General features: G+C 43.5%; 1 protein-coding gene across 1 annotated transcript in view; it reads left to right on the plus strand.

The window, feature by feature from the left end:
- Positions 1-24,542, plus strand: part of mRpL28 (mitochondrial ribosomal protein L28) — a 191,674-nt gene that overhangs the window by 158,821 nt on the left and 8,311 nt on the right. Inside the window, exons 5-6 of the mRNA XM_068354648.1 lie at positions 13,776-13,919; positions 23,002-23,168. Of these exons, the coding sequence (XP_068210749.1) occupies positions 13,776-13,919; positions 23,002-23,168 (311 nt within the window). The remainder of the gene's footprint in view (positions 1-13,775; positions 13,920-23,001; positions 23,169-24,542) is intronic.

The following is a 24,542-nucleotide window of genomic DNA, read 5'->3' on the forward strand; positions in this document are numbered from 1 at the left end:
AAGAAGGCTTCCTCCTGTGTGGAAGGGGGAGTGCCAAAACCAGATGGGTGTAAGAAGGATCTTGGGCCAGGAAACCTGTGCATATTATTCCAGCACAAGGCCTCTTTGATTAGCTTCAGTGCCATTACCCTGTGCCCATCACCTCGGTCCATGTCTGCCCTCTGGGCCCTTGGCTCCCATACTCCCTGAATCATTACGTAACCCCAGCCCCCATGTTTATGTTACAGGTGCCAGTGGTAGTGGCTACCACTTCCCCTGTGACAGCAATTTCAATGTTGTGGTTCCTGTCAGAGCAACCCTTATGGTTCTTCTTTTGAGAGAACTTTGTCCTTGATGGTTGCTCATACGACTTCTCACCTGAGGGGAAAATAGGTTAGAGGTACAAGTGAGTGTACTGTTGCTCCTATTCCTCTTCCCCTTTTGATTCTTCTTCCCAAAAGAAGTAAGGAAATTCAGGAAGGCTATTCGCAGTCATTAGAATAGGTAGTAGGCTGGCCAGGAAACCAGCCACCCATTGAGATACTACCACTAGAATGTTATTGGAGCCTTTGACTGGCCTGACAAACTACATTGGATCCTTCTCTCTAGTTATTGCTCATTTTTCCTTATTTCTACACATACACCGAATAGTCTGACCAAATAGTCTGGCCTATTCTTTCCAGACTTCTCTGTCCTCATTCACCTGACAACACTGAGATTACCAAACAATTCTTCTTCGCAGTACTCTGATAGCCAGGCTGTACAGCCCCTTACTAAGTTGTGCACTTTTCTTGACTATGACCCTTTGCTACTAGGGCCATGACTCTTTGCTCCTGGACCCGTGGACCCATGTTTCTAGCCCCGTGGGCCCCTGCTTGTGGACCTGTACTCAAGGTCCATTAGGGGATGGGGCTATGGGCCTGTGCTCTCAGCCCCATTGTGGCTAGGGGTTATTGTCCCATGGGTCTGAGGCTCAAGTGGCTTGCTTGACTACTCTGGTAGCCTGGCTAGTTGTAAATGCGTGGTCCGGGTATCTCTGATTAGCCTAGCACTATTGGCATTAGCCAGGTGTTGGAGGAGCTTGAGTGCTCCCTCCACCTTTCTCCTGAGGTGACATGGCCCCCTGCTCATGGCAAAGGGCCATGGTTTAATCTCCACCATAATCAACAGAGGGAAGCGTTGTTGGTACCTCTTCTGTCTCTAGTTTGATTGATACCAAAGAATTTTTGCTACCTCGATTACAACCAGCCTGGTCCTTCATTGCAAAAAACTATTGTATCTGTACTTTGAGTCATGAGATTCCTGAGTGTCTTCATTCCTCTTGAGGGATGAAGGCTCAAGAGTTGCTCTGGATTCTCGTGTGTCAAAGGACCTAGACCTTGGCTATGTACTAATGAAAACAGAGTACTCTGAGTTGGAGTGAACTTTCTTGAAGGTTCTTGCACTCATTCTTGAGTTCAACGAACTGGGTTTGGCAACTGTGACACCAGCTTCAGATATGATCTTGGGTGCTCTTCTATGGTTGAGACCTTCAGTGGGCACACTGATGGCGAGTCTTTCCTTGGAGAGACTCAGATCAGAAGGCAATCCCATTATCATTTGATCCTTCGGCCATGGAGACTCTTCCTTTGCCACCCTCCAACCACTTTGTGACTTGACCATTGGTTAGGTGCCTTGATGTACTTCATGAGGAGGATGGGGTTATAAACTCCTGACTCTTGGGAGAAGTACAGGAAACTTGTGCTCTCTTGTGAAGCGTTATCCTTTTTTATTACGTAAGAGAGCAAACAAGTGCACTAACTGGGGAGAGGGATGCTCTGGTATCCTGATTCTCAACTAGTATGTCCAGAGGTCTCACTTGTGCTGCATAATGTTTGTGTGTGTGGAGGTCCAAGTTATTCTTGCCAAGGAGCCACATACAGGCGGCAGTGGAGAAGTTGAATCTGCCTTGTAGGACTCCCCAATTCACCAGTCTCCTTCAAGGGCTCTGGTTTGTTGAGGGCGACTGGGGACAAACTTACAGGTTCGGCCATGCTTGCATGATCGTTGAGGAAGGTCACCACAACTTTCTTTAGATCCCCATTAAGACAACCTGCAACTTCCTCAACTTTGAAAGACTCTATGCTTGTACAACTCTTTTGAGGCCCCCAACTGGACCAGTTCAGTAAGAGAGGCAAAAAAGAGGTAAACGGGGATGCTCATGTTGGAGTCCCTCCCCCCCTTCTATTGCTGTCGTGAATAAGGGATACCTGATAGCCTTAGCTAATGAATGTCTTTTGAGATGGGTACTTACTACCTTTTCTTAATTACCGTCCACCTCTTTCTTGCTTATGGGCTGTGTTTGTATCTATCCTCAGATATCACTGATAAAATGGTATGAACTGTTCTTAGTTCCACTATAGAAAGAGACTAAACTCCTCAACAAAATGATTCAAAATTTCAAAACCTTGTTTCTGGGCTCGAACCTGTGCCGCCCAGTGAATAAGCTCCATTTAGCACTTATTCTTAGGTAATTTACTGCTAAATATACCAGAGAAAAAAATGTAAAGGAGTGCTAGGTTAACTAGCTCGCTCACCTATTGGTGTCGGTATAAAATTGGGCGTATAATCCAGAGGTCCCGCACTATTTAGATTCATCCACGACAAAGACCCCAATAGAGGAGAGCCGTTCAACCTCACTCGGCACCACCAACTCTGCATCCGCTCAGAACTCAACTCCTTTTAGCACGCCTTTATGGTAACCCGCTTTTTGTTTGTGCTCTCGTGTTTTTGCGATTTTCCTTTGGATTATGGCTTCTTCATCGGTTTCCCAGGAGACACCGTCTAAGTTAAGTACCAAGCTATGTTTTGCTGTGTTTTGAGCAATCTAGATCGTTTAATATTTAAATTATAGGAGTTTATTCTCTTCGTTCATATCGATCTTGCTTGATTCCGCTTACAGTTGGTACTCCTGTTTTGAGAGCTTTTAGTTTCACTCGCGGTGTTACTATGTGTATTATTTTTATTATTAATTAAATTTTATTTGTTATTGTGGATATTCATTATTTAGCGTTTAGAACCCTCGTGGTTCATTTTTAGGGCCGATATCAGTTACGTATCGTATGGCTTGCCGACCTTCGTTACTAGGCGGCAATGTTATTTTATAAGCCATCAGGTGTGTCCTTTGTGATTTATTTATTATGTTGCATGCCTTGCCCTAAATTTTTTATGTGTATATTTATATAATTTTTCAACGCTACTACTATTATAATGAATATTTGTGCTATTACTCCGTTTGATCTGTCTGGTTGGGGATCGTCAGTTGGTAGCCCTGCTGCTCCGTATCACGTGATCCTCCCCCAAGCTCCCCCTCTCGCTAGGTGGGCGGCTAGGCTTCTCTCCCCCCTCCCCTAGGGGACCGTTGCCTTCCCTCCTTTTAGAGGGGGTAGTTCAGTGTTTATGGACTTTGTCCTCCGGGTGTCCCGGCGGGTTCGTCTCTGTCTAGACTGGTTGGCCACCGGTCAACCGAGTTGGATCCCGGTGCACCCTATTGTATATTCACTTATCACACTTTTATTATGTTATACGAAACCCTCCGGGTTCGGTTGGCGGTTCTTATCTACAGTTCCGCCCCCCTATTAATTTATAACAGTTCCTATGATTATATATGATTATATATGACAGATCACTATCCCGGAGTTCCTATATGAATTGGTTTATGGATATACTTTTATTTCCCGGCCCGGGGCTTAACCTCGCTCCGGGAAATCAGACACCATGTGTCTTAATTCTTTGTTGCATCCTTTTTATGCTCCCGGCTCGACCGGAATGGATAGCTATACTTTAGTCTTAAGTTAGACTTATGTTTAGGCCCGGGTCCTCCGGACCCGCCCCTACTTAAGAATATTACAGTTAAGCTCTAATCTTATGTTAGACTTATGTTAGGCCCGGGTCCTCCGGACCCGCCCCTACTTAAGAGAATTACAGTTTCTCATATACTATTCTTTTTATAGATGGTGCATTGTCAGACGACGGCCTGTGCGGCTGTTCTTCATCAGCCTTGTGGCCATACCGTATGTCGGTCTCATGCCCTCTGCGGAGTTCAGCTGGAGGACATCGTGGTATGGCACCCTGATAACTGTATGGTCTGTTTTGACCTCATCACCACCCTTGGATCTGACTCGGTGAGTCCCGTTGGCTATGTTGCCTTCTTATTTATTTTACCTTTTTTTGGTATACATACACTATTTAGTAAGATCTCTATGGTCTTGAAGGACCACTGGGAGTCTTCCCTTTTATGATTCCCACTATTATTTCAGGCATCCCCGGAGCAAAAGTCTGCGGCTCGGGCCACACTGAAAGTGTGGGTTGGTGGTTTTGCCCAAAACGTGAAATCCAAGCAGCCTTACGTCCTATCCGAAGACTATTGTGCCATGATCTATCCTAACGCCAAGTCTTCAGCCGCTGTGGCTAGGCATGTTGCAGCTCCCATCATTGCCCACATTGATGCCACCATAGCGGGGTTCATTGATCAAGAACAAGATCCGTCGGATGCCCCCGGAGATCTGGAAGACAATGTTGCTTCCATGAACCTGGATGTTGAACCCATGTTATTGGATGATCCGGATGCAGGTAGGGTGGTAAGTGAGGCAGGTGTTACCGGCGCTGAGATTCCTATCCTCAGTCCCGCTCTTTCTTCTTCATCTGATTGCTCTTCCTTTCATGGTTTTTCTGGGGACCGTGATTCGTCTCAACGATCACACCCGGTTCCCCCCAAGGATAAGTCTACATCTAGAACCTTACCTAAAGCTCGTAAGCCTCACAAGGCTTCCCATAGTTCTAAGCTGAATACAAACCCGTCATCTAAGGCTTCTGGCTCCTCCTCTAAGTCTCACGACCTGGGAGTACAATCCGCCACTCCTGCTCCTAGCCCGGGCCTTTCCGAATCAGCCATGCTTCGCATTGTGTCGGAGATGCAAGCTAAGTTGGTGTCGGAAATGCTGGCCAAGATGGACACGATGTTCTCTAACATCGGTCAGAGACTTGGGGCATTAGAGCAAGGTGCTCCGGAGCGAGTCCAAAGCTCTCTCATCCCGGATGCCTCTAAGCTCCCGCCGTTTACCAAGAATAATCCTTGGCGCATGGCTCTTCATTCCCCGTTCTCAGACGGAATGTTAACTTTGGAAGGTCTTGGCACTCGTCCTCTAGAGGACTTTGAATTCTTTCCTCCTGGTCTGGCATTTCCATTTCATGGTTATGCCAGGCTTACCGAGGAAGCTCTGGTTCGGTTAGATAAGGTCCCCAAAGAGACTGTCATCTTCCCAAAAGAACAAGCCCAATCTGTTTGGGCTAGGTTCCTGAATGACATTGGTTGCACCAACACCATGTTGACGCCTTATAAGAGCTCCTTCACAATGTTCTTAATGGACAAAAACACCGTGACTCCATGCGTCAATAAGGTAGCAGAGCTTGCTTTCCAATATGCTCTGGAGGAGAAGCCCTTGCCTCCCATCCGAGAGGTGGATCCGATCTCCCTCCTTCTTCCTTCTGGCATTGAGTGTTGGGACAATGTCCATACCACTTTTACCTCTGGCAAGCTATCAGCGGACTGTGCTTCAGTTATGTTTAGTGAGCGGCTTCCCCGTCTCCCGGAATCCCTCATTAAACAGGAGTATGATTCCCGCCTACGTGTTGGCCGTACTCTGAACTTGGCCACGTCCACGGAGTCGATAGCTTTAACTTATGATACTGAGAGTATCTTTAAGTCTCTCAATAAGGCTACGTTGCAGTCATTATACTACGACCTTTATGACTTCGCTATTGCTAAACGTAGGTGTCGCAAACACGTCCTGGCTGAGGCGACTATTAGGCACGAGCCTAACAAGCTTATCCGGTCCTCCTGCTGGGGTTCAAATCTCTTCCCTGAGGATCTTGTAGAGGAAGTCTTGGCAGAGGCCACTAGAGTCAATCAGAGCCTTAAAGCCCGTTGGGGTTTGACTCCTAAACGGAAATATGACCCCGCAAATTACCAAGCCCGGGGTAGGAAGAAGCTCCGCCCGTATACCTCCACCCAGTTCAGGCAACAGCAGAGTAGTTCGTCCAATTTTCGACTGCCTCTTCCTCCATCTCCCGTTGCTCCTGCACAGCCTTCCACCTCTCAGGCTCCTTCGGACGACTATGTCACCGTTCTGCTCCCTAAGAGCCAGCTTTCCGGTGCCTCCACCACTTCTCCTGCCTTTAACCAGTCTTATGAGGCTCATAGCTCTTCCCAGAGTTATAACAGAGGTAGAGGCTACCACCGTGGTTCAAACCAGAACAGAGGTAGAGGAAGATTCTTTCGCAAGGGAAAGAACTTCCGAGGCGGACGTGGAGGCAACTCCTCAAGCCAATACTGAGGTGCAGCAGGTAGGGGGGAGGCTTTATGCCTTCCGCAACAAATGGAGGTTCAGTCCCTGGGCTTTCAGTATCATCTCCAAGGGACTGGGGTGGAGTTGGATTCAAGGGCCTCCTCCTCCGAACAAATTTCATCAACATTCCACTCCGGACCTAGTCGAATTTGTCCAGGATCTGTTACAAAAGAACGCCATACAAGAAACGAAACACCTGAAGTTTCAGGGTCGGCTGTTCAGTGTCCCGAAGAAGGATTCAGACAAGAGAAGAGTGATTCTAGACCTATCCCTTCTCAACTTGTCCATTCAATGCGACAAGTTTCGAATGCTTACCGTCTCGCAGGTGCGGACCTTACTTCCCCGTGGGGCCGTCACCACCTCTATCGATCTTACAGACGCCTATTATCACGTCCCGATAGCGAGACACTTCCGTCCGTATCTAGGCTTCCGCCTAGGGGACAAAAATTACTCCTTCAAGGTGATGCCTTTCGGGCTCAATATCTCCCCAAGGATCTTCACAAAGTTAGCAGAAGTCGCTGTTCAGGAACTCAGAAATCAAGGGATTCAAGTAGTAGCCTATCTGGACGACTGGCTCATTTGGTCAGACACCTCCCAAAATTGCCTAAAAGCCACTCACAGAGTCATCCAATATCTTCAATCTCTAGGCTTCCAGATCAACTTCAAGAAGTCCCGTCTTCTTCCGAAATCAAAGTTCCAATGGCTCGGCCTGCAATGGGATCTTATATCTCATACTCTGTGTCTTCCCAAACCCAAGAGGTTAGAGATTGCAAGGAACACCAAACGCTTTCTCAAAGACAAAGTAAGTTCCAGACGACTCCAAGAGAGGATTCTGGGGTCCCTTCAATTTGCCTCAGTGACGGATCTACTTCTGAAGGCAAAATTGAAAGATATCAATCGTGTCTGGCGTTCGAGGGCGAACCGAAAGCTCCGGGACAGGAAAGTCCGCCTTCCTCCCATTCTACGGGAAAGACTTCTTCCTTGGACAAGAGCCAACAATCTGTCAAAGTCAGTTCCCCTTCGATTTCCGCCTCCGAAGTTAATCATTCACACGGACGCATCCCTATCAGGTTGGGGCGGCTATTCTCAGCTCAGGAAAGTTCAAGGTCTTTGGTCTTCCTTATTCCGCCAATTTCACATCAATGTGCTGGAGGCCATGGCAGTTCTTCTAACCCTGAAACGTCTCGCTCTACCCAAGAGACAACACCTTCGTCTGGTCCTCGACAGCGAAGTGGTGGTCCGCTGCCTCAACAGAGGCGGGTCAAAATCAGGGCCTCTGAACCATGTTCTAGTAGCCATATTCTCCCTAGCAGCCTCGAACCGTTGGCATCTTTCAGCTGTCCACCTGGCGGGAGTCCGGAACGTAGTGGCAGACGCCTTGTCCCGGACCTCCCCTTTAGAATCGGAATGGTCACTCGATCTAAAGTCATTCCGGTGGATTCTCTCTCGGGTTCCCTGTCTCCAAGTGGACCTCTTCGCCACGGAATCCAACCACAAATTGAGAGTATATGTGGCTCCCAATCTAGACCCTCAGGCTTACGCCACAGACGCCATGTCACAGAATTGGGACATCTGGGAAAGGATTTATCTCTTTCCCCTGGTGAATCTTTTACTGAAAGTCCTAGACAAACTGAGATCCTTCAAGGGACAAGTAGCCTTGGTCGCACCCAACTGGCCCAAGAGCAACTGGTATCCTCTCCTGCGAGAGTTGAAACTATATCCTCACCCGATACCCAATCCGGTTCTGTCTCAGATAGTACAAACACGCGTTGTGTACGCTTTCTCAAACATTCAGAGCGCCCTAACTTTATGGTCTTCATGAAGTTTGCGGCCATGCATGGTGCCAATATCGATCCTCAAAACACCCTGTTCCTAGAATCAGATAAACGGGATTCCACCATCCGCCAATATGATTCTGCAGTTAAAAAGTTGGCAAAATTTTTGATAGACTCAGACGTGCACTGTATGAACTTGAACCTTACAGTCACTTTCTTTAGAACTTTATTAGAATCAGGTCTGGCAGCCAATACTATCACCACTATTAAATCTGCTTTGAAAAAGATCTTCCTAGTGGGTTTTAACATAGACTTAACCGACTCTTTGTTAGCTTCAATTCCGAAAGCCTGTGCCAGACTGAAACCGGTTACTCGTCCTACCCCGGTGACCTGGTTCCTTAATGATGTACTCAAATTGGCTTCTGATACCATTAACAGTTCTTGTGATTACATTCCCCTTCTCAGGCAAACACTTTTCCTGGTGAGCTTGGCTTCCGGGGCAAGAATTTCTGAACTGGCAGCCTTGTCGAGAGACCCGGGTCATATTGAGTTCCTTCCTTCGGGAGAGGTCCTTCTTTCACCTAACAAATTCTTTTTGGCTAAGAACGAAGACCCTCAGAACAGATGGTCCTCCTGGAAAATTGTTCCCCTCACGCAAGATCCGTCTCTGTGCCCTGTTACTACTCTTAGGTCTTATTTATCCCGGACCTCCTCTAACTCCTCGGGGCCTCTATTCATTAGAGAACAAGGTGGTACCATTACCATTAAAGGGATCAGGCAACAAATTTTGTATTTTATTAAACAAGCTAGCCCTGACTCTTTTCCTCTTGCACATGATATCAGAGCGGTTGCTACTTCGGTGAACTTTTTTCACCACATGAATTTTACGGACCTTTCCAGGTATACAGGGTGGAAATCACCGTCAGTGTTCAAGAAACACTACCTTAAACATTTGGAAGCCCTAAAATTTTCTACAGTAGCTGCAGGGAGCGTAGTTACTCCCAGGTAACTCACATGTTAATTCCTTGTCATTTTATCTCTCCCCCTTACCTGCCTCATTTATACCCTATTTGTATTCGTTGGTTTCGCACCTGAATACTGTTATTATATTTGTAAATTTTTAACTCCTGAGTACAGTATCTGTATATATTATCACTCACGGCATTATTATACCTTACCTTATTTGTCAGTTGTTCTACCAAGTGGATTTATGTTCCTTTTAAGATACCCTTATAATTGTTTTTGGCACTCATCTCTGATTAAAGCAACTTGTATTTCCCTTACGCTTATGTTTTTTCCTTTATTTTGCAAGTTTGGTGACATTTCTCTTGTATATATTCACTGGGCGGCACAGGTTCGAGCCCAGAAAAGGGATTTTGACGTAGGAAAAATCTATTTCTGGGCGAGGGACCTGTGCCGCCCAGTGAACCCTCCCAGCTCCTCTCCCTTGGAGTCCCCAAACTTTGGGTGCTAAGGAATTGGGTTCTGAGCGGATGCAGAGTTGGTGGTGCCGAGTGAGGTTGAACGGCTCTCCTCTATTGGGGTCTTTGTCGTGGATGAATCTAAATAGTGCGGGACCTCTGGATTATACGCCCAATTTTATACCGACACCAATAGGTGAGCGAGCTAGTTAACCTAGCACTCCTTTACATTTTTTTCTCTGGTATATTTAGCAGTAAATTACCTAAGAATAAGTGCTAAATGGAGCTTATTCACTGGGCGGCACAGGTCCCTCGCCCAGAAATAGATTTTTCCTACGTCAAAATCCCTTTTTTGGGCTTTATGATAATCTTCAGGTGTTCACTCAAGTGTTTATGCTGATCACAGCTTGGGTCCTTGGCACCTTGTGATGCATCCTTACAATTGGTTGATCCTGGCATCTGCAGAGACAACTGCTATAGGATCAAGATAACCTTCTTTCCTTTTGTCACAATCTGGGAATCATGATAAATTGGGAGAATTGGTATCTCACATCTAAGTATGGGTTGGATTATCTGGCTATGGTGATAAATAGGGCAACAGTAAGAGGCTCTCCTTCAGATGATTGTATCAGAAAGCTTAGAGAAGTAGCCCGACCGATCTGTCCCACTCAAAGTTTAGTAGTCTTCTAGGCCACCTTTCTTTGTTTTCAGAAGCTCATTTCTCAGGGGAGTCACAGGCATTTGTACCAGATATCCCTTCAGTGCTGTTGAAGGAGCGGGGATCGGCCTCCAGAGATGCCCCGCTCTCCTCTGTTCAAGTGTGACAGTAGTTACTGGCCAATCTTTCCTAGTGGCTGGACATAGGAAACCTCAGGGGAGTCTCATGACTCCCTACTCTAGAATTACTACTGTTCTCATTGTGTCAAAGAAGGTTTGGAGCTTTGACCTGGGTGACTAGGTTGTGTCAGGTTTGTGATCAGCAGAAGAAATGCATCTGTATCAATATTTTACTGTTACAAACATTTCAAGAACATTTGAGGAAGCACTCTGAAGGGTTAATGAGCAACAACAATGCTCTAATAGGTTACATTGAGAAGCAAGGAGGCCCATTACCTCTTAGCTGGTTGACAAAGCTGATGCACATTTGAGTGGCAATATACGCCTTAGAGCTATCATTTAGTTTCATCCAGGAAAGCTTACATCTTTCCCCTGTTCAGTCTAATGCCCTGCTGATTAACTGAGTCTTGATAACATCAGTTCTCAGATGAACCTGGTTGCTTGCAGATTGCCACAAGCTAAGTGATATTTTAATCTGTTGGCATTCTTAGACCAGATTGAGGACTTATTTTTTAATCTTGGACAAGGAGTTCCACTTGTTCACAACTGTGGAAGGCTACTATGCTTTGAGTTTTGTATTCATCTTTAGGCCAGATTAAGGACTCCTTTATGAATCTTGGACAAGAAGTTCCTCTTGTTTACAACTGTGGAAGGCTACTGCTCATAGATTTGTCTATGCTTGTGGAAAGCTTTGAGCAGTCTTGCCTTGCCTAGGACCTCAGGCTCCTGGAGTGGAATGTCACCCGTGTTCACAAGTCTCTTACGAGTTTCTCATATATGCCTTTGAGGTCTTTGAGGTAGTTGTAGCTTTGGCAGAGAGAGTTCCCAAGAGGTAGAAGGTCTTAATTTGGTGCCCGTATTCTTGACCAAACTCAGAACGCATCGACTTACGACCCAGGTTCGAGACCTTCTCCATCCCCTCACTTCATGAAACGTTACGTGGTAATCAAGAGGAAATGCATATGTGACCTGGGAGTAAAATGCATTGCTATGTGAAGAGGACTTGATATCTCAAGCTTGAGTGTCAGTTACTCTTCTTTAGTACTGGCAGAACCAAGAAAGATGTGTCGAGAACAGTCTCTTTCTGGTTTCATGAGATAATTAGTGAGAATACGCTTAAACTTTTGAGGGGGGTTGAAGTACCAGCTTGAGCTACAGCTCAAAATCAGTTATATTGATTTCACTTTAGACTCCAAAGAATCTTGCAGTTAGATGGGGAATGAATTTTGAAAATGCCAAGCAACCTTCACAATATTCTATTCTAGTGAGTTTACCAAGAAGTCCTTCCTCACCTTTGTTCTTGGTCCTATGGTGGCTGCCCTAGTAGTTGTGTAGCATGCCAAGTTCATATATTTGGCAGAAAGCATCTTGTCTATGGTAATGTGTTCAATGTTAATCTGGAGGAAAGGTAGACTGACTGACTCTTCTGCTTCTTCTTTCCTTCCTCTCATTTGGAGATGGAGAATTTGTAGCTTTACACGCTGGATCCGACATTGATGCTGGTAAGTTAGATTTCTGAGCACCATTCTTATTTGACTGAATCAATAGCTAGTTCTTACCATCCTCCCTTTATAAGGAGGTGGATAATAGAATGGATTGGCCTTCCTGCTCTTGGTATTTCATGTCAGATTGCTAATCCCCTTTAGGGAAGAATGATTCCTTCATTGAATGAGTACCAGGTATATAACAAACTACTGGTCAAGCCTTATCAGCATATTCCTCCCTATGATGGGCTGATTAGAGGTTGTTGGAGTCCTCTCCATTGCTCCTGTATGGGGTCGGGAAGGCTGGCATTTTCCCTGGAAGAAAATAGAACCAACCAGGCCGCATCTTGGCCTTGGCAAGAGATCCTATCCGCCTATAAAGCAGACCATACACGCAGAGGATTTGCGTGCTGATTTGACTGGGATTCCTTAACGTGCATGGGGGTTAAACAGGACAAACCTGGCGTGCCTAGCCTGTCCTCTCATCCTGTCAGCATGTTTGACCGGACAGGCCAATCCCGAAGCGATTGGCAGTATGTCCCGCCAATCTCTTGCTTGTGTGAGCACAGACTAGCATCGCGACTGAGTTGACCACCTATTTTGACACGTACTGTATTCCATACTTCGTCCCTTGATCGGAGCACTTTTTTATATTATAATGATACACTGATTGCATTTCACAATCTTTTGACTTATTACTGTATTGAAACAATTTTTGCTTCATCATTGTTATATCAGAGAAGATTACTCTTTCTCTCTTCCCAAACTGTGTAGTCTCCCACAGTAAAGTCAAAAGATTAATAAGGGCACTAATCCTGCACAAGTAATGGTGGGAGGAGATAGTAGAGAAGTTTGAAAGAGTAATCCCGGTCTATGATTAACCAAGCCTTTAATCCGACCTATCTCACAAGATGCGACCCACCGGATCAAACATCGTTGTAGATTCTTTCAAATTTCTATAAATTAACGTGAAAACAAGTACGCCTAATTAAAACTGCAGTTGTGCTTCAGCATAAGATAATCTCCAGAAAGGTCTAGAAATTCATTTAGTATATACCTCCCAGGAGTCACTTGGACTCAAGAATTAAGAGGATTAAACAGAAAAGGTAGTCTATAATGACTTCAAAACGTACAAATCACCACCATGTAGAAGCCGACAGAGAATGCCTATCACGTTCCTTCATATGATTATTTTAAGTCAGATTTCATAGATTTATATTAAGTAAAAAATAAAGAAAGTAAAAAGTACCAAAATTTGGCATTTTCAAAATTACATGTCAGCTACCAATTGTACTTGATACCCTGTAATGTACCAAATTTAGTTAACAAGTACCAAAAACATAACTATGTAGGCCTAATCCTGGGTACCCAATCCTTTTGAACTAAGCAGGCTAGTAGCATGTGTGGGCATTTCTCTGGAGCGCCACTCCAGTCCTGAAGGACGAACCGTACGGTCAGTCCTCTGTCTGTATGGCCAGCTTAAGTGAGTGTCCATGTTTTAGCAAATAAACTTTGAAAGCAATTTGTATTTTTCCTATTTATACATACCTGAGTCCTTCAAAGTTAATTTCCCCTTCCAAACAACTTCTCTCAGTCCGGACCTGAAGGTCAAAAGTGAAAAGTTTGACAAGAGGGCAGGTTGGGTTACTCGCCCGCGCTTAACACATAGCGTTACTAATATAAACGACTTTCCAGCTGTGCTGAAGATAATCCTCTATTTTAAAGTACTGTACTTAAGTTTTCAGGTAGAACAAATACAAATTACTATTAAAGTTTATTTTAGTGGTAAAATATGGATCTTGGAAACTTTTTTTACTACAGTATTTTTCAAGCTTTTAAAGATCACTAACTAGATATTACTTGTTGACAAATCGTACAATTTTCTCATTTCAGACTTCTCCAGCTGATCTTATGTCAGAGTTAGCATTGAAGATAAAAAGGGAAATGCTTCTTACCCTCTCCAGAGGTACTCTATATCCAGATAATCCTGCAAAGAGAGAAGAAATACTTGAAAAGTACAAAGAATACATGATTCCTGTGAGTATGCTTGATTTCAGTGTAACACATTTGTTGTAAGGAAATTTGGAACTCTACTCATTCTTGTATTACAGTTTTTTGAACTTTTATCATAAAAATATATAGTAGAAGTACAGTATTATTTTTTATCTATATTATGTTTATTGTTGAAGAGGTTTGAAAACTACAATAAGGGTCCAGTCTAGCTCAATTTTTTTTCCATGTTTATTATTTGATTTTTTATTTATTATAAAATGAACATAATTTGGTAAAATTGTAAAGATTCATAGAACCCTTTGTGTTTTTTATGGGTTGTGGATCCCTAGAAGGCATGGGCTTTTTGCACTTATACTTGTGTATGTCCAATATAATTATAATTACAGTATTTTAAATGCAAAGTTATAATATTTTCTTATATCATAATCATCTTTCTTCTCTTTAACACTTGGTGTGCTACAAGGAATTATTGGTGTTATTATTTTTATCTATTTTGTGCCTGCCCTCTTTATATGTAATTTTGGTCTTGCCAAATTATTATTTTTATCCTTTTTCTTTTGTCTGCTAATTTTTTAATCTATGTATATTTTATTGATAATTTTCCATATATTTTCAATTTGTTTTATTTTGCTTCTTCCATGTCAAGATTTTACATACATACATATACCAAGGCACTTCCCCCAATTTTGGGGGGTAGCCGACATCAACAAATGAAACAAAAAAGGGGACCTCCCCTCTCTACATTCCTCCCAGCCTGACAAGGGACTTAACAGAGTTCGGCTGGTACTGCTAGGGTGACACAGCCCACCCTCCCCTGTTATCCACCACAGATGAAGCTTCATAACGCTGAATCCCCTACTGCTGCTACCTCCGCGGTCATCTAAGGCACCGGAGGAAGCAGCAGAGCCTACCGGAACTGCGTCACAATCGCTCGCCATTCATTCCTATTTCTAGCATGCTCTCTTGCCTCTCTCACATCTATCCTCCTATCACCCAGAGCTTTCTTTACTCCATCCATCCACCCAAACCTTGGCCTTCCTCTTGTACTTCTCCCATCAACTCTTGCATTCATCACCTTCTTTAGCAGACAGCCATTTTTCATTCTCTCAACATGGCCAAACCACCTCAACACATTCATATCCACTCTAGCTGCTAACTCATTTCTTACACCCGTTCTCATCCTCACTACTTCGTTCCTAACCCTATCTACTCGAGATACTCCAGCCATTTTCCTTAGACACTTCATCTCAAACACATTCAATTTCTCTCTCTCCGTCACTTTCATTCCCCTTAATAGAGATTTAGCTAAAATTAGTGCATGGTGCAAATTATTCGGTATGAAGTTGAATCCTAACAAAACGCAAAGTATGCTTGTAAGTAGGTCAAGGACGGTGGCTCCTCAACATCCGGATCTCAGTATTGATAATGTTTCTTTAAATTTGTATGACTTTTAAAATTTTAGGTGTGATTCTCGATAGCAAATTTACTTTTGAGAAACACATTAGGTGTGTGTCTTCTTCAATTGCACAAAAATTGGCTTATTGAGAAAGTCTTACAAGATTTTCTGTTATCAATCTATTCTGAAGAAGTGTTTTAATTCTTTCATTCTACCTTGTTTTGAGTATTGTTCTCCTGTCTGGTGTTCAGCTACAGTACTTATGGTCTCTTAAATTTCTTATTCCTGATCTAGATATTAATCTTTGGCACCGTCGTTCAATTAGTTCATTATGCATGTTGCATAAGATTTTTCATAACTCTGACCATCCTTTACATTCAGATCTCCCTGGACAATTCTATCCTGTTCGTAATACTAGGCAAGCAGTTAATTCTAATAGCCAGGCGTTCTCCATCCTGAGGCTCAATACTACACAGTATTCTAGAAGTTTTATTCCAGCTGTTACCAAGTTGTGGAATGATCTTCCTAATCGGGTAGTTGAATCAATAGAACTTCAAAAGTTCAAAGTTGGAGCAAATGTTTTTATGTTGACCAGGCTGACATGAGTCTTTTTATAGTTTATATATGACATATCTGTTTTTGACGTCGTTAATAGTTTATATAGGACATATCTGTTTTGACTCTGTTACTGTTTTTAGAATGATATATTGTTAATTTATTCTCATCATTTATTTATTTCCTTATTTCCTTTCCTCACTGGGCTATTTTTCCCTATTGGAGCCCTTAGGCTTATAGCATCTTGCTTTTCCAACTAGGGTAGTAGCTAGTAATAATAATAATAATAATAACTCCGATCCATACATCACAGTTGGTACAATCACTTTCTCATACAGAACTCTTTACATTCATCCCCAACCCTCTATTATTTACTACTCCCTTAACTGCCCCCAACACTTTGCATCCTTCATTCACTCTCTGATGTACATCTGCTTCCATTCCATTTGCTGCAACAAGAGACTCCAAGTATTTAAACTGATCCACCTCTTCAAGGAACTCTCCATTCAACATGACATTCAACCTTGCACCACCTTCCCTTCTCATACATCTCATAACTTACCCACATTACCTCTCAACTTCCTTCTCTCGCACACCTTTCCAAATTCTGTCACTAATCGGCCAAACTTCTCTCCCGCGTCTGCAACCAGTACAGTATCATCCGCAAACAACAACTGATTTACCTCCCATTTATGGTCATTCTCGTCCACCAGTTTCAATCCTCATCCAAGCACTCTAGCATTCACCTCTCTCACCACTCCATCAACATACAAGTTAAACAACCACAACCACGGCGACATCACACATCCCTGTCTCAGCCCCACTCTCACCAGAAACCACTCGCTCACTTCATTTCCTATCCTAATACAGGCTTTACTACTAACAACCTTCCACCAATTCCATATAACCTCATCACATTCCACATTGCTTCTTTATCAACTCTATCCTACGCTTTCTCCAGATCCATAAACGCATCATACACCTCCTTACCTTTTGCTAAATATTTCTCGCATATCTGCCTAACTGTAAAAATCTGATTCATACAACCCCTACCTCTTCTAAAACCACCCTGTACTTCTAAGATTGCACTCTCTGTTTTATCCTTAATCCTATTAATCAGCACTCTACCATACACTTTTCTAACTACTGTACACTCAACAAACTAATACCCCGTGAATTACAACAATCATGCACATCTCCCTTACCCTTATATAGTGGTACAAGACATGCACAGACCCAATCTACTGGTACCATTGACAACACAAAACACATATTAAACAATCTCACCAACCATTCAAGTACAGTCACACCCCCTTCCTTCAACATCTCAGCTCTCACACTATCCATACCAGGTGCTTTTCCTACTCTCATTTCATCTAGTGCTCTCCTCACTTCCTCTCTTGTAATCTCTCTCTCATTTTCATCTCCCATCACCGGCACCTCAACACCTGGAACAGCAATTATATCTGCCTCCCTATTTTCCTCAACATTCAGTAAACTTTCAAAATATTCCGCCCACCTTTTCCTTTCCTCCTCTCCTTTTAGCAACCTTCCATTTCCATCTTTCACTGTCTCTTCAATTCTTGAGCCAGCCTTTCTTACTCTCTTCACTTCTTTCCAAAACTTCTTCTTATTCTCTTCATATGAACGACCCAATCCCTGACCCCACCTCAGGTCAGCCGCCCTCTTTGCCTCACTTACCTTGTGCTTTACTTCCACATTTTTCTCTATATTTTTCATACTACTCTACACTATTACTCTGCAGCCATTCTTCAAAAGCCCTCTTTTTCTCTTCCACTTTTACCTTCACTCCTTCATTCCACCATTCACTGCCCTTCCTCATGCTGCCTCCAACAAACTTCTTGTCACACACATCACTTACAATCCCAACAAAATTTCCTTTTACTAACTTCCACTCCTCCTCTAAATTACCAGTTTCTCTTACTTTCAATTTGTCATATGCCATTTTCAACCTTTCTTGATATTTACTTTTTACCCCCAGTTTTATCAGCTCTTCAACCCTCACTAGCTCCCATTTACATCCACCTACTCTATTCCCCCACTCTTTTGCTACAACTAATTTTCCTTCCACCAAAAAATGATCAGACATACTGTTAGCCATACCCCTAAACACGTGCACGTCTTTCAATCTTTCAAACATTCTTTTAGTTATCAACACATAATCCATTAACGCCCTTTCAACCACTCTTCCATTTTTCAATATTTAACTTAGCCGGTGATTATAATAGCTGCAACTCTGTTGCTCGACAGAAAACTCTAAGGTAAAACTCGCCAGCGATCGCTACACAGGTTGTGGGTGTGCCCAACAGCGCCATCTGTCGTCCAGATACCCAGTACTCAATGTAAACAAAGACTCAATTTTCTCTCTGTCGTGCTACCAACAAGACTCTCTTCTAGATCGAGCGTCTGGTATGCCACGGGAGAAGTTCTTGGCTTGGGAGTTCCTGCCTCTGCCCAGGGCGACTTCTCAAGTCTCGTAGACTCTACCCGCCGCCTTGCCATGAGACGCTCAAAGATATGTTGGTCATCTTCGGACCTGGACCACCTTTTGAAAGGTATCTTTAGAGCCTTCGAAGTTTTTAACTTCTTAGACTGGTGTCTAGGAGCTCTAAGCAGAAAGATCTCTCCGACAGAGAAGGAGACTTCCTTGCTCATTATGTCCTGCATGGACAAGGCCGTACGTGATGGGTCTAATGAGCTTGCTGCATCATTTGTGTCCGGAGTCCTTAAGAAGCGTGAAAACCTATGCTCATTCCTTTCAGCTGGAGTTACACCATGCCAGAGATCCTAACTTCTGTTTGCTCCGCTTTCCAAGTGCCTTTTTCCAGAAGACCTGATTAAGGAAATTGCCGCTTCTTTAATACAGAAGGATACTCACGATCTTGTTGCGTCCTCAGCTCGCAAAGCCACCCCTTTGCCTACCTTGTCAGCTAGACCAAGGATGGACACTCCAGCGTCCCGTTTTATTCCGCCCTTTCGTGGCAGAGCCTCCAGCAGAGGAGGTGCTCGTGCTGGAGGGAAACGAGGAAAGAAGAAAGGAACCAAGTCCTTTAAGGGCAGAGTCTGACTGCCAGCTTCTTCAGACAGCAGTGGGAGCCAGACTCAAGAACTTCGGGCAGACCTGGGAAAAGAGAGGCGCAGATGCACAATCTGTGAAGTTGCTCAGAGAGGGGTACAAGATCCCGTTTGTACGAAAACCCCCTCTAGCAACGTCTCCCATCGATCTCTCTCCCAGGTACAGAGAGGAAGACAAGAGACGAGCATTGAAACAGGAAGTGTCTCTCTTACTAGAGAAGGGAGCGGTAGTCAAAGTCTCGGACCATCAAACCCCGGGATTCTACAACCGCCTCTTCTTGGTGTCAAAGAAGACAGGAGGGTGGAGGCCGGTGCTAGACGTCAGTGCGCTGAATGTCTTTGTCACAAAGCAGACGTTCTCCATGGAGACCACAAAGTCGGTTCTAGCAGCGGTCAGAAGGGAAGACTGGATGGTCTCTTTAGACCTAAAGGACGCCTACTTCCACGTCCCCATCCACCCGGACTCCCAACCTTTTCTGAGATTCGTTTTCGAAAAGGTTGTCTACCAGTTTCAAGCCCTGTGCTTTGGCCTAAGCACAGCTCCTCTTGTGTTTACGAGGCTGATGAGGAATGTAGCCAAATTCCTTCATTTAGCGGACATCCGAGCCTCCCTCTATTTGGACGACTGGCTTCTCAGAGCTTCTTCCAGTCGTTGCTGTCTGAAGGATCTAAAGTGGACTCTAGATCTGACCAAGGAATTGGGTCTCCTTGTCAATATGGAAAAGTCACAAGTGATCCCATCCCAAACTATTGTGTATTTAGGGATGGAGATTCACAGTCTAGCTTTTCGGGCTTTTCCGTCGGCCCCCAGAACAAGCCAAGCCCAGTTATGCATCCAGAACATGCTGAAGAAGGAACGATGTTCAGTCAGGAAGTGGATGAGTCTGATAGGGACGCTATCATCCCTGGAACAGTTCGTGTCATTAGGAAGACTACACCTCCGACCTCTTCAATATCACCTAGCATTTCACTGGAAAAAGGACAAGACGCTAGAAGCGGTCTCGATCCCCATTTCCGAGAAGATGAAGTCTTGCCTGACGTGGTGGAAGGACAGTATCAGCCTCAGAGAGGGTCTGCCCCTGGCTGTTCAGACTCCCAACCACGTTCTCTTCTCGGACGCATCGGACGTAGGCTGGGGCGCGACATTAGACGGTCGGGAATGCTCGGGAATATGGAACTCGAGTCAAAGGACAATGCATATCAACTGCAAGGAGCTACTGGCAGTACATCTGGCCTTGAAAAGCTTCAGGTCTCTCCTTCAAGGCAAAGTGGTGGAGGTGAACTCGGACAACACCACTGCTTTGGCGTACATCTCCAAGCAAGGAGGGACCCACTCACTGACGTTGTACGAGATCGCAAGGGACCTGCTCACCTGGTCAAAAGGTCTAAACATATCGCTAGTAACGAGGTTCATCCAAGGCAACTTGAATGTCATGGCAGATTGTCTCAGTCGGAAGGGACAAATAATTCCAACAGAATGGACCCTCCACAAGGATGTATGCAAGAGACTTTGGGCCACCTGGGGCCAGCCAACCATTGATCTCTTTGCAACCTCGATAACCAAGAGGCTCCCAATATATTGCTCACCAATCCCGGACCCAGCAGCAGTTCATATAGATGCCTTTCTCCTAGATTGGTCACATCTACATCTATATGCATTCCCACCGTTCAAGATTGTCAACAAGGTACTGCAGAAGTTCGCCTCTCACGAAGGGACAAGGTTGACGCTAGTTGCTCCCCTCTGGCCCGCGAGAGAATGGTTCACCGAGGTACTTCAATGGCTAGTAGACGTTCCCAGAACTCTTCCTCTAAGGGTGGACCTTCTACGTCAGCCACACGTAAAGAAGGTACACCAAGGCCTCCACGCTCTTCGTCTGACTGCCTTCAGACTATCGAAAGACTCTCGAGAGCTAGAGGCTTTTCGAAGGAGGCAGCCAGGGCGATTGCTAGAGCAAGGAGAACATCCACCCTTAGAGTCTACCAATCGAAGTGGGAAGTCTTCCGAAACTGGTGCAAGTCAGTATCTGTATCCTCGACCAGTACCTCTGTAACTCAAATAGCTGACTTCCTCTTATACCTGAGGAAAGAACGATCTCTTTCAGCTCCCACTATCAAGGGTTACAGAAGCATGTTGGCATCAGTCTTCCGTCACAGAGGCTTAGATCTTTCCAACAATAAAGATCTACAGGACCTCCTTAAGTCTTTTGAGACCACGAAGGAACGTCGTTTGGTTACACCTGGTTGGAATTTAGACGTGGTACTAAGATTCCTCATGTCAGACAGATCTCACCTTAAAGACTCTTTTCCTGGTATGCTTAGCCACAGCTAAAAGAGTCAGTGAGATTCATGCCTTCAGCAAGAACATCGGATTTTCGTCAGAAAAGGCTACATGTTCACTACAACTTGGTTTTCTAGCCAAAAACGAGCTGCCTTCTCGACCTTGGCCGAAATCGTTCGATATTCCAAGCTTATCGAATATGGTTGGCAATGAACTAGAAAGAGTCTTATGCCCTGTGAGAGCTCTTAAGTTCTATTTAAACCGAACTAAACCTTTACGAGGCCTTTCTGAAGCTTTATGGTGTTCAGTTAAGAAACCATCTTTGCTTATGTCAAAGAATGCTTTATCCTATTTTATCAGACTGTTAATACGAGAAGCTCATTCCCATCTGAGTGAGGAAGACCAAGCTTTGCTGAAGGTAAGGACACACGAAGTTAGAGCTGTCGCAACTTCCGTGGCCTTTAAACAAAATAGATCTCTGCGAAGTATAATGGACGCAACCTATTGGAGAAGCAAGTCAGTGTTCGCGTCTTTTTATCTTAAGGATGTCCAGTCTCTTTACGAGGACTGCTACACACTGGGACCATTCGTAGCAGCAAGTGCAGTAGTGGGTGAGGGCTCAACCACTACAATTCCCTAATTCCATAACCTTTTAATCTTTCTCTTGAAATGTTTTTATTGTTGTTTTTTGGGTTGTCCGGAAGGCTAAGAAGCCTTTCGCATCCTGGTTGATTTGGCGGGTGGTCAAAGTCATTTCTTGAGAGCGCCTAGATTAGGGGTTTTGATGAGGTCCTGTTGTATGGGTTGCAACCCTTGATACTTCAGATCCTAGGGGTCGATCAGCATCCTAAGAGGATCGCGAGGCTCCGTAAGGAAGACGTACTTAAAAAGGCAGAGTAATTGTTCAAGTCGACTTCCTTACCAGGTACCTATTTATTTTGCTTTTATTTTGATAACTTCTAAAATTAAATAAAAACTCTTAGCTCATAATAATGTAAACATATATTGCTGGTCTCTACCCACCCCCCTGGGTGTGAATCAGCTATTATAATCACCGGCTAAGTTAAATATTGAAAAATGTTATTTTGATAATAAAATAAATTTTTGAATATACTTACCCGGTGATTATAAATTAAAGGACCCTCCCTTCCTCCCCAATAGAGACGCAGTGGTACGAGGAGAAAATTGAGTCTTTGTTTACATTGAGTACTGGGTATCTGGACGACAGATGGCGCTGTTGGGCACACCCGCAACCTGTGTAGCGATCGCTGGCGAGTTTTACCTTAGAGTTTTCTGTCGAGCAACAGAGTTGCAGCTATTATAATCACCGGGTAAGTATATTCAAAAATTTATTTTATTATCAAAATAACATTTTTCACTCTTACCCATGTATACTTGTTTTTATCTTTCCTTTTAAAAAAGCTAGAACTTATCACCATCTCTTGCTCAATACACATATCTACCTGTCTCTCACCACTCTCATTTTCACCTGGTACGCCATACTTCCCAATGACACCTTTTACCTCTCCAACACCCACTCTAGCATTTAAGTCGCCCATGACAACTACATGATTCCTGGAAAATTTAACTTTGGTATTATGTAAAATAATTTGATAGTAACTTTACACTATTTTAGATATGATTCAGGAAAATTTTATTAAAGGAAAAAATATTGTGTAAATAGTCTTGCAGCAAATGCTTGATTATTTATCAGTTCTGCTTATGATTTTATTTAATATATGGTATAAGTTAAAGCATTGATGTTTGACTTACTTTTGCAGGAGGAAGAGGCAGAGTGGTACGGACTGAATCTTAGAGAAGCAGGTACAAAGTTGAAGATCCTAGAAGCTGTAAAACCTGCTCCATTAAAACATGCCTTCCGCAAAGAGTTCATTGAATATTTAAAGAATAATGAAGGAGAGGTTTTGAAGGAGAGTCAAGAACAGAGGTAAGTTGTTTTGGGACCTTCACTGTCCCAGCAGAGTTTATCTACAACCAAGTTGTTATAAAGGGAAATCTCTGTCCAGTTATTTTGTTTTAGCCAATAACTTGAAATTTAACTAAGCATTTTGAACATTTACAGCAGTGGTTCCCAAACTTTTCTGCTTGACTCCTCTTTTGAGTTCGAAAATATCTTCACCCCCCCAGCCAACAAGCATATGTAAAACATATGCATGATATAATACTAATAATTTATATTATAGTTTCATTTTATAATTTTTAGATCTTTAGGAAGAAATACATTCGTGCCTGGTGCACTTGGACAAAAAGAAGTGAATCATAATTTTACAAGAGCGTGACATTTATTATGCAGCAGTAATTATTACAGGTTCATGCACATACATGGCCAGATTACTGTATATAAAGAAATATGAAAAAGGAACTTATAACTCTAACACTATCACTGAGCAAAAAAATCCAAAGTTTCTCTCAGCTATATCCTTGATAAAACAAGTGAAAGCTGAAATCATTTCTGTTATGAGTGGGTGGGTGTTTCTTTTTCACAAGATCAGTAATTCTAAGTCTCAAAGGAGACTGCGCACAATGCAAGTCGAGGCAACTTCGTTGCGTTATTTTATTTTCAGTACAACAAGAGTCCAGAAACCCACTTCACAGAGGTAAGTTGATGAAAATGGAATGAACAAGTGAAGTGCTTTCTCTCCAACTTTTGGGCATATAAGGAGATATTTCACACAAAATTCTTCTTATTTCATGGTCTGGAAATTGTCATAGCTGAATCACACCTTAAATCAATGGCTTCTTCTTGCAGATAATCCCCTAACAAGTCCACGTTGATATTGAATGGGTTTTGTATCAGCTTCCAAGTAACTTTCTCCATGGTAGCATCTGGAAAATAGCGCACAAATTCTTCAGCAAGCGAATTCAAATGAGATAATATTTCCTTCTTCATGTGTGCACCATCCTAATGAAGGTCATTATTTTCAGCCTTGAGTTCATGGAAATGGGAAAACAAAGAGAAGTTCTCTAATTGTATTTCATATTTCCAAAGCTGGATTTTCTCAGTGAAAACACTGATTGCATCGTAATGTGCAATAGTGGTTGCATTCCTCCTTTGAATGGATGATTGATTATATATAGTTTTCTTGCAAAATAACCATTTTTAAATATTTAACTTAGCCGGTGAATATATAATAGCTGAGCCTCTGGCGGCTCGACAGAAAAAACACACAAAAACTCGCGAGCGATCGCTATGAAGGTTGCGGGTGTGCCCACTAGCGCCAACTATCGGCCAGATACCGCATATACATGTAAACAGACCCAATTTTTCTCTGTCGGCCTTAACGACAAGACGTATCAATAC

Source organism: Palaemon carinicauda, chromosome 30 (assembly GCF_036898095.1).
Source record: "Palaemon carinicauda isolate YSFRI2023 chromosome 30, ASM3689809v2, whole genome shotgun sequence".
Taxonomy (NCBI): Eukaryota; Metazoa; Arthropoda; class Malacostraca; order Decapoda; family Palaemonidae; genus Palaemon; species Palaemon carinicauda.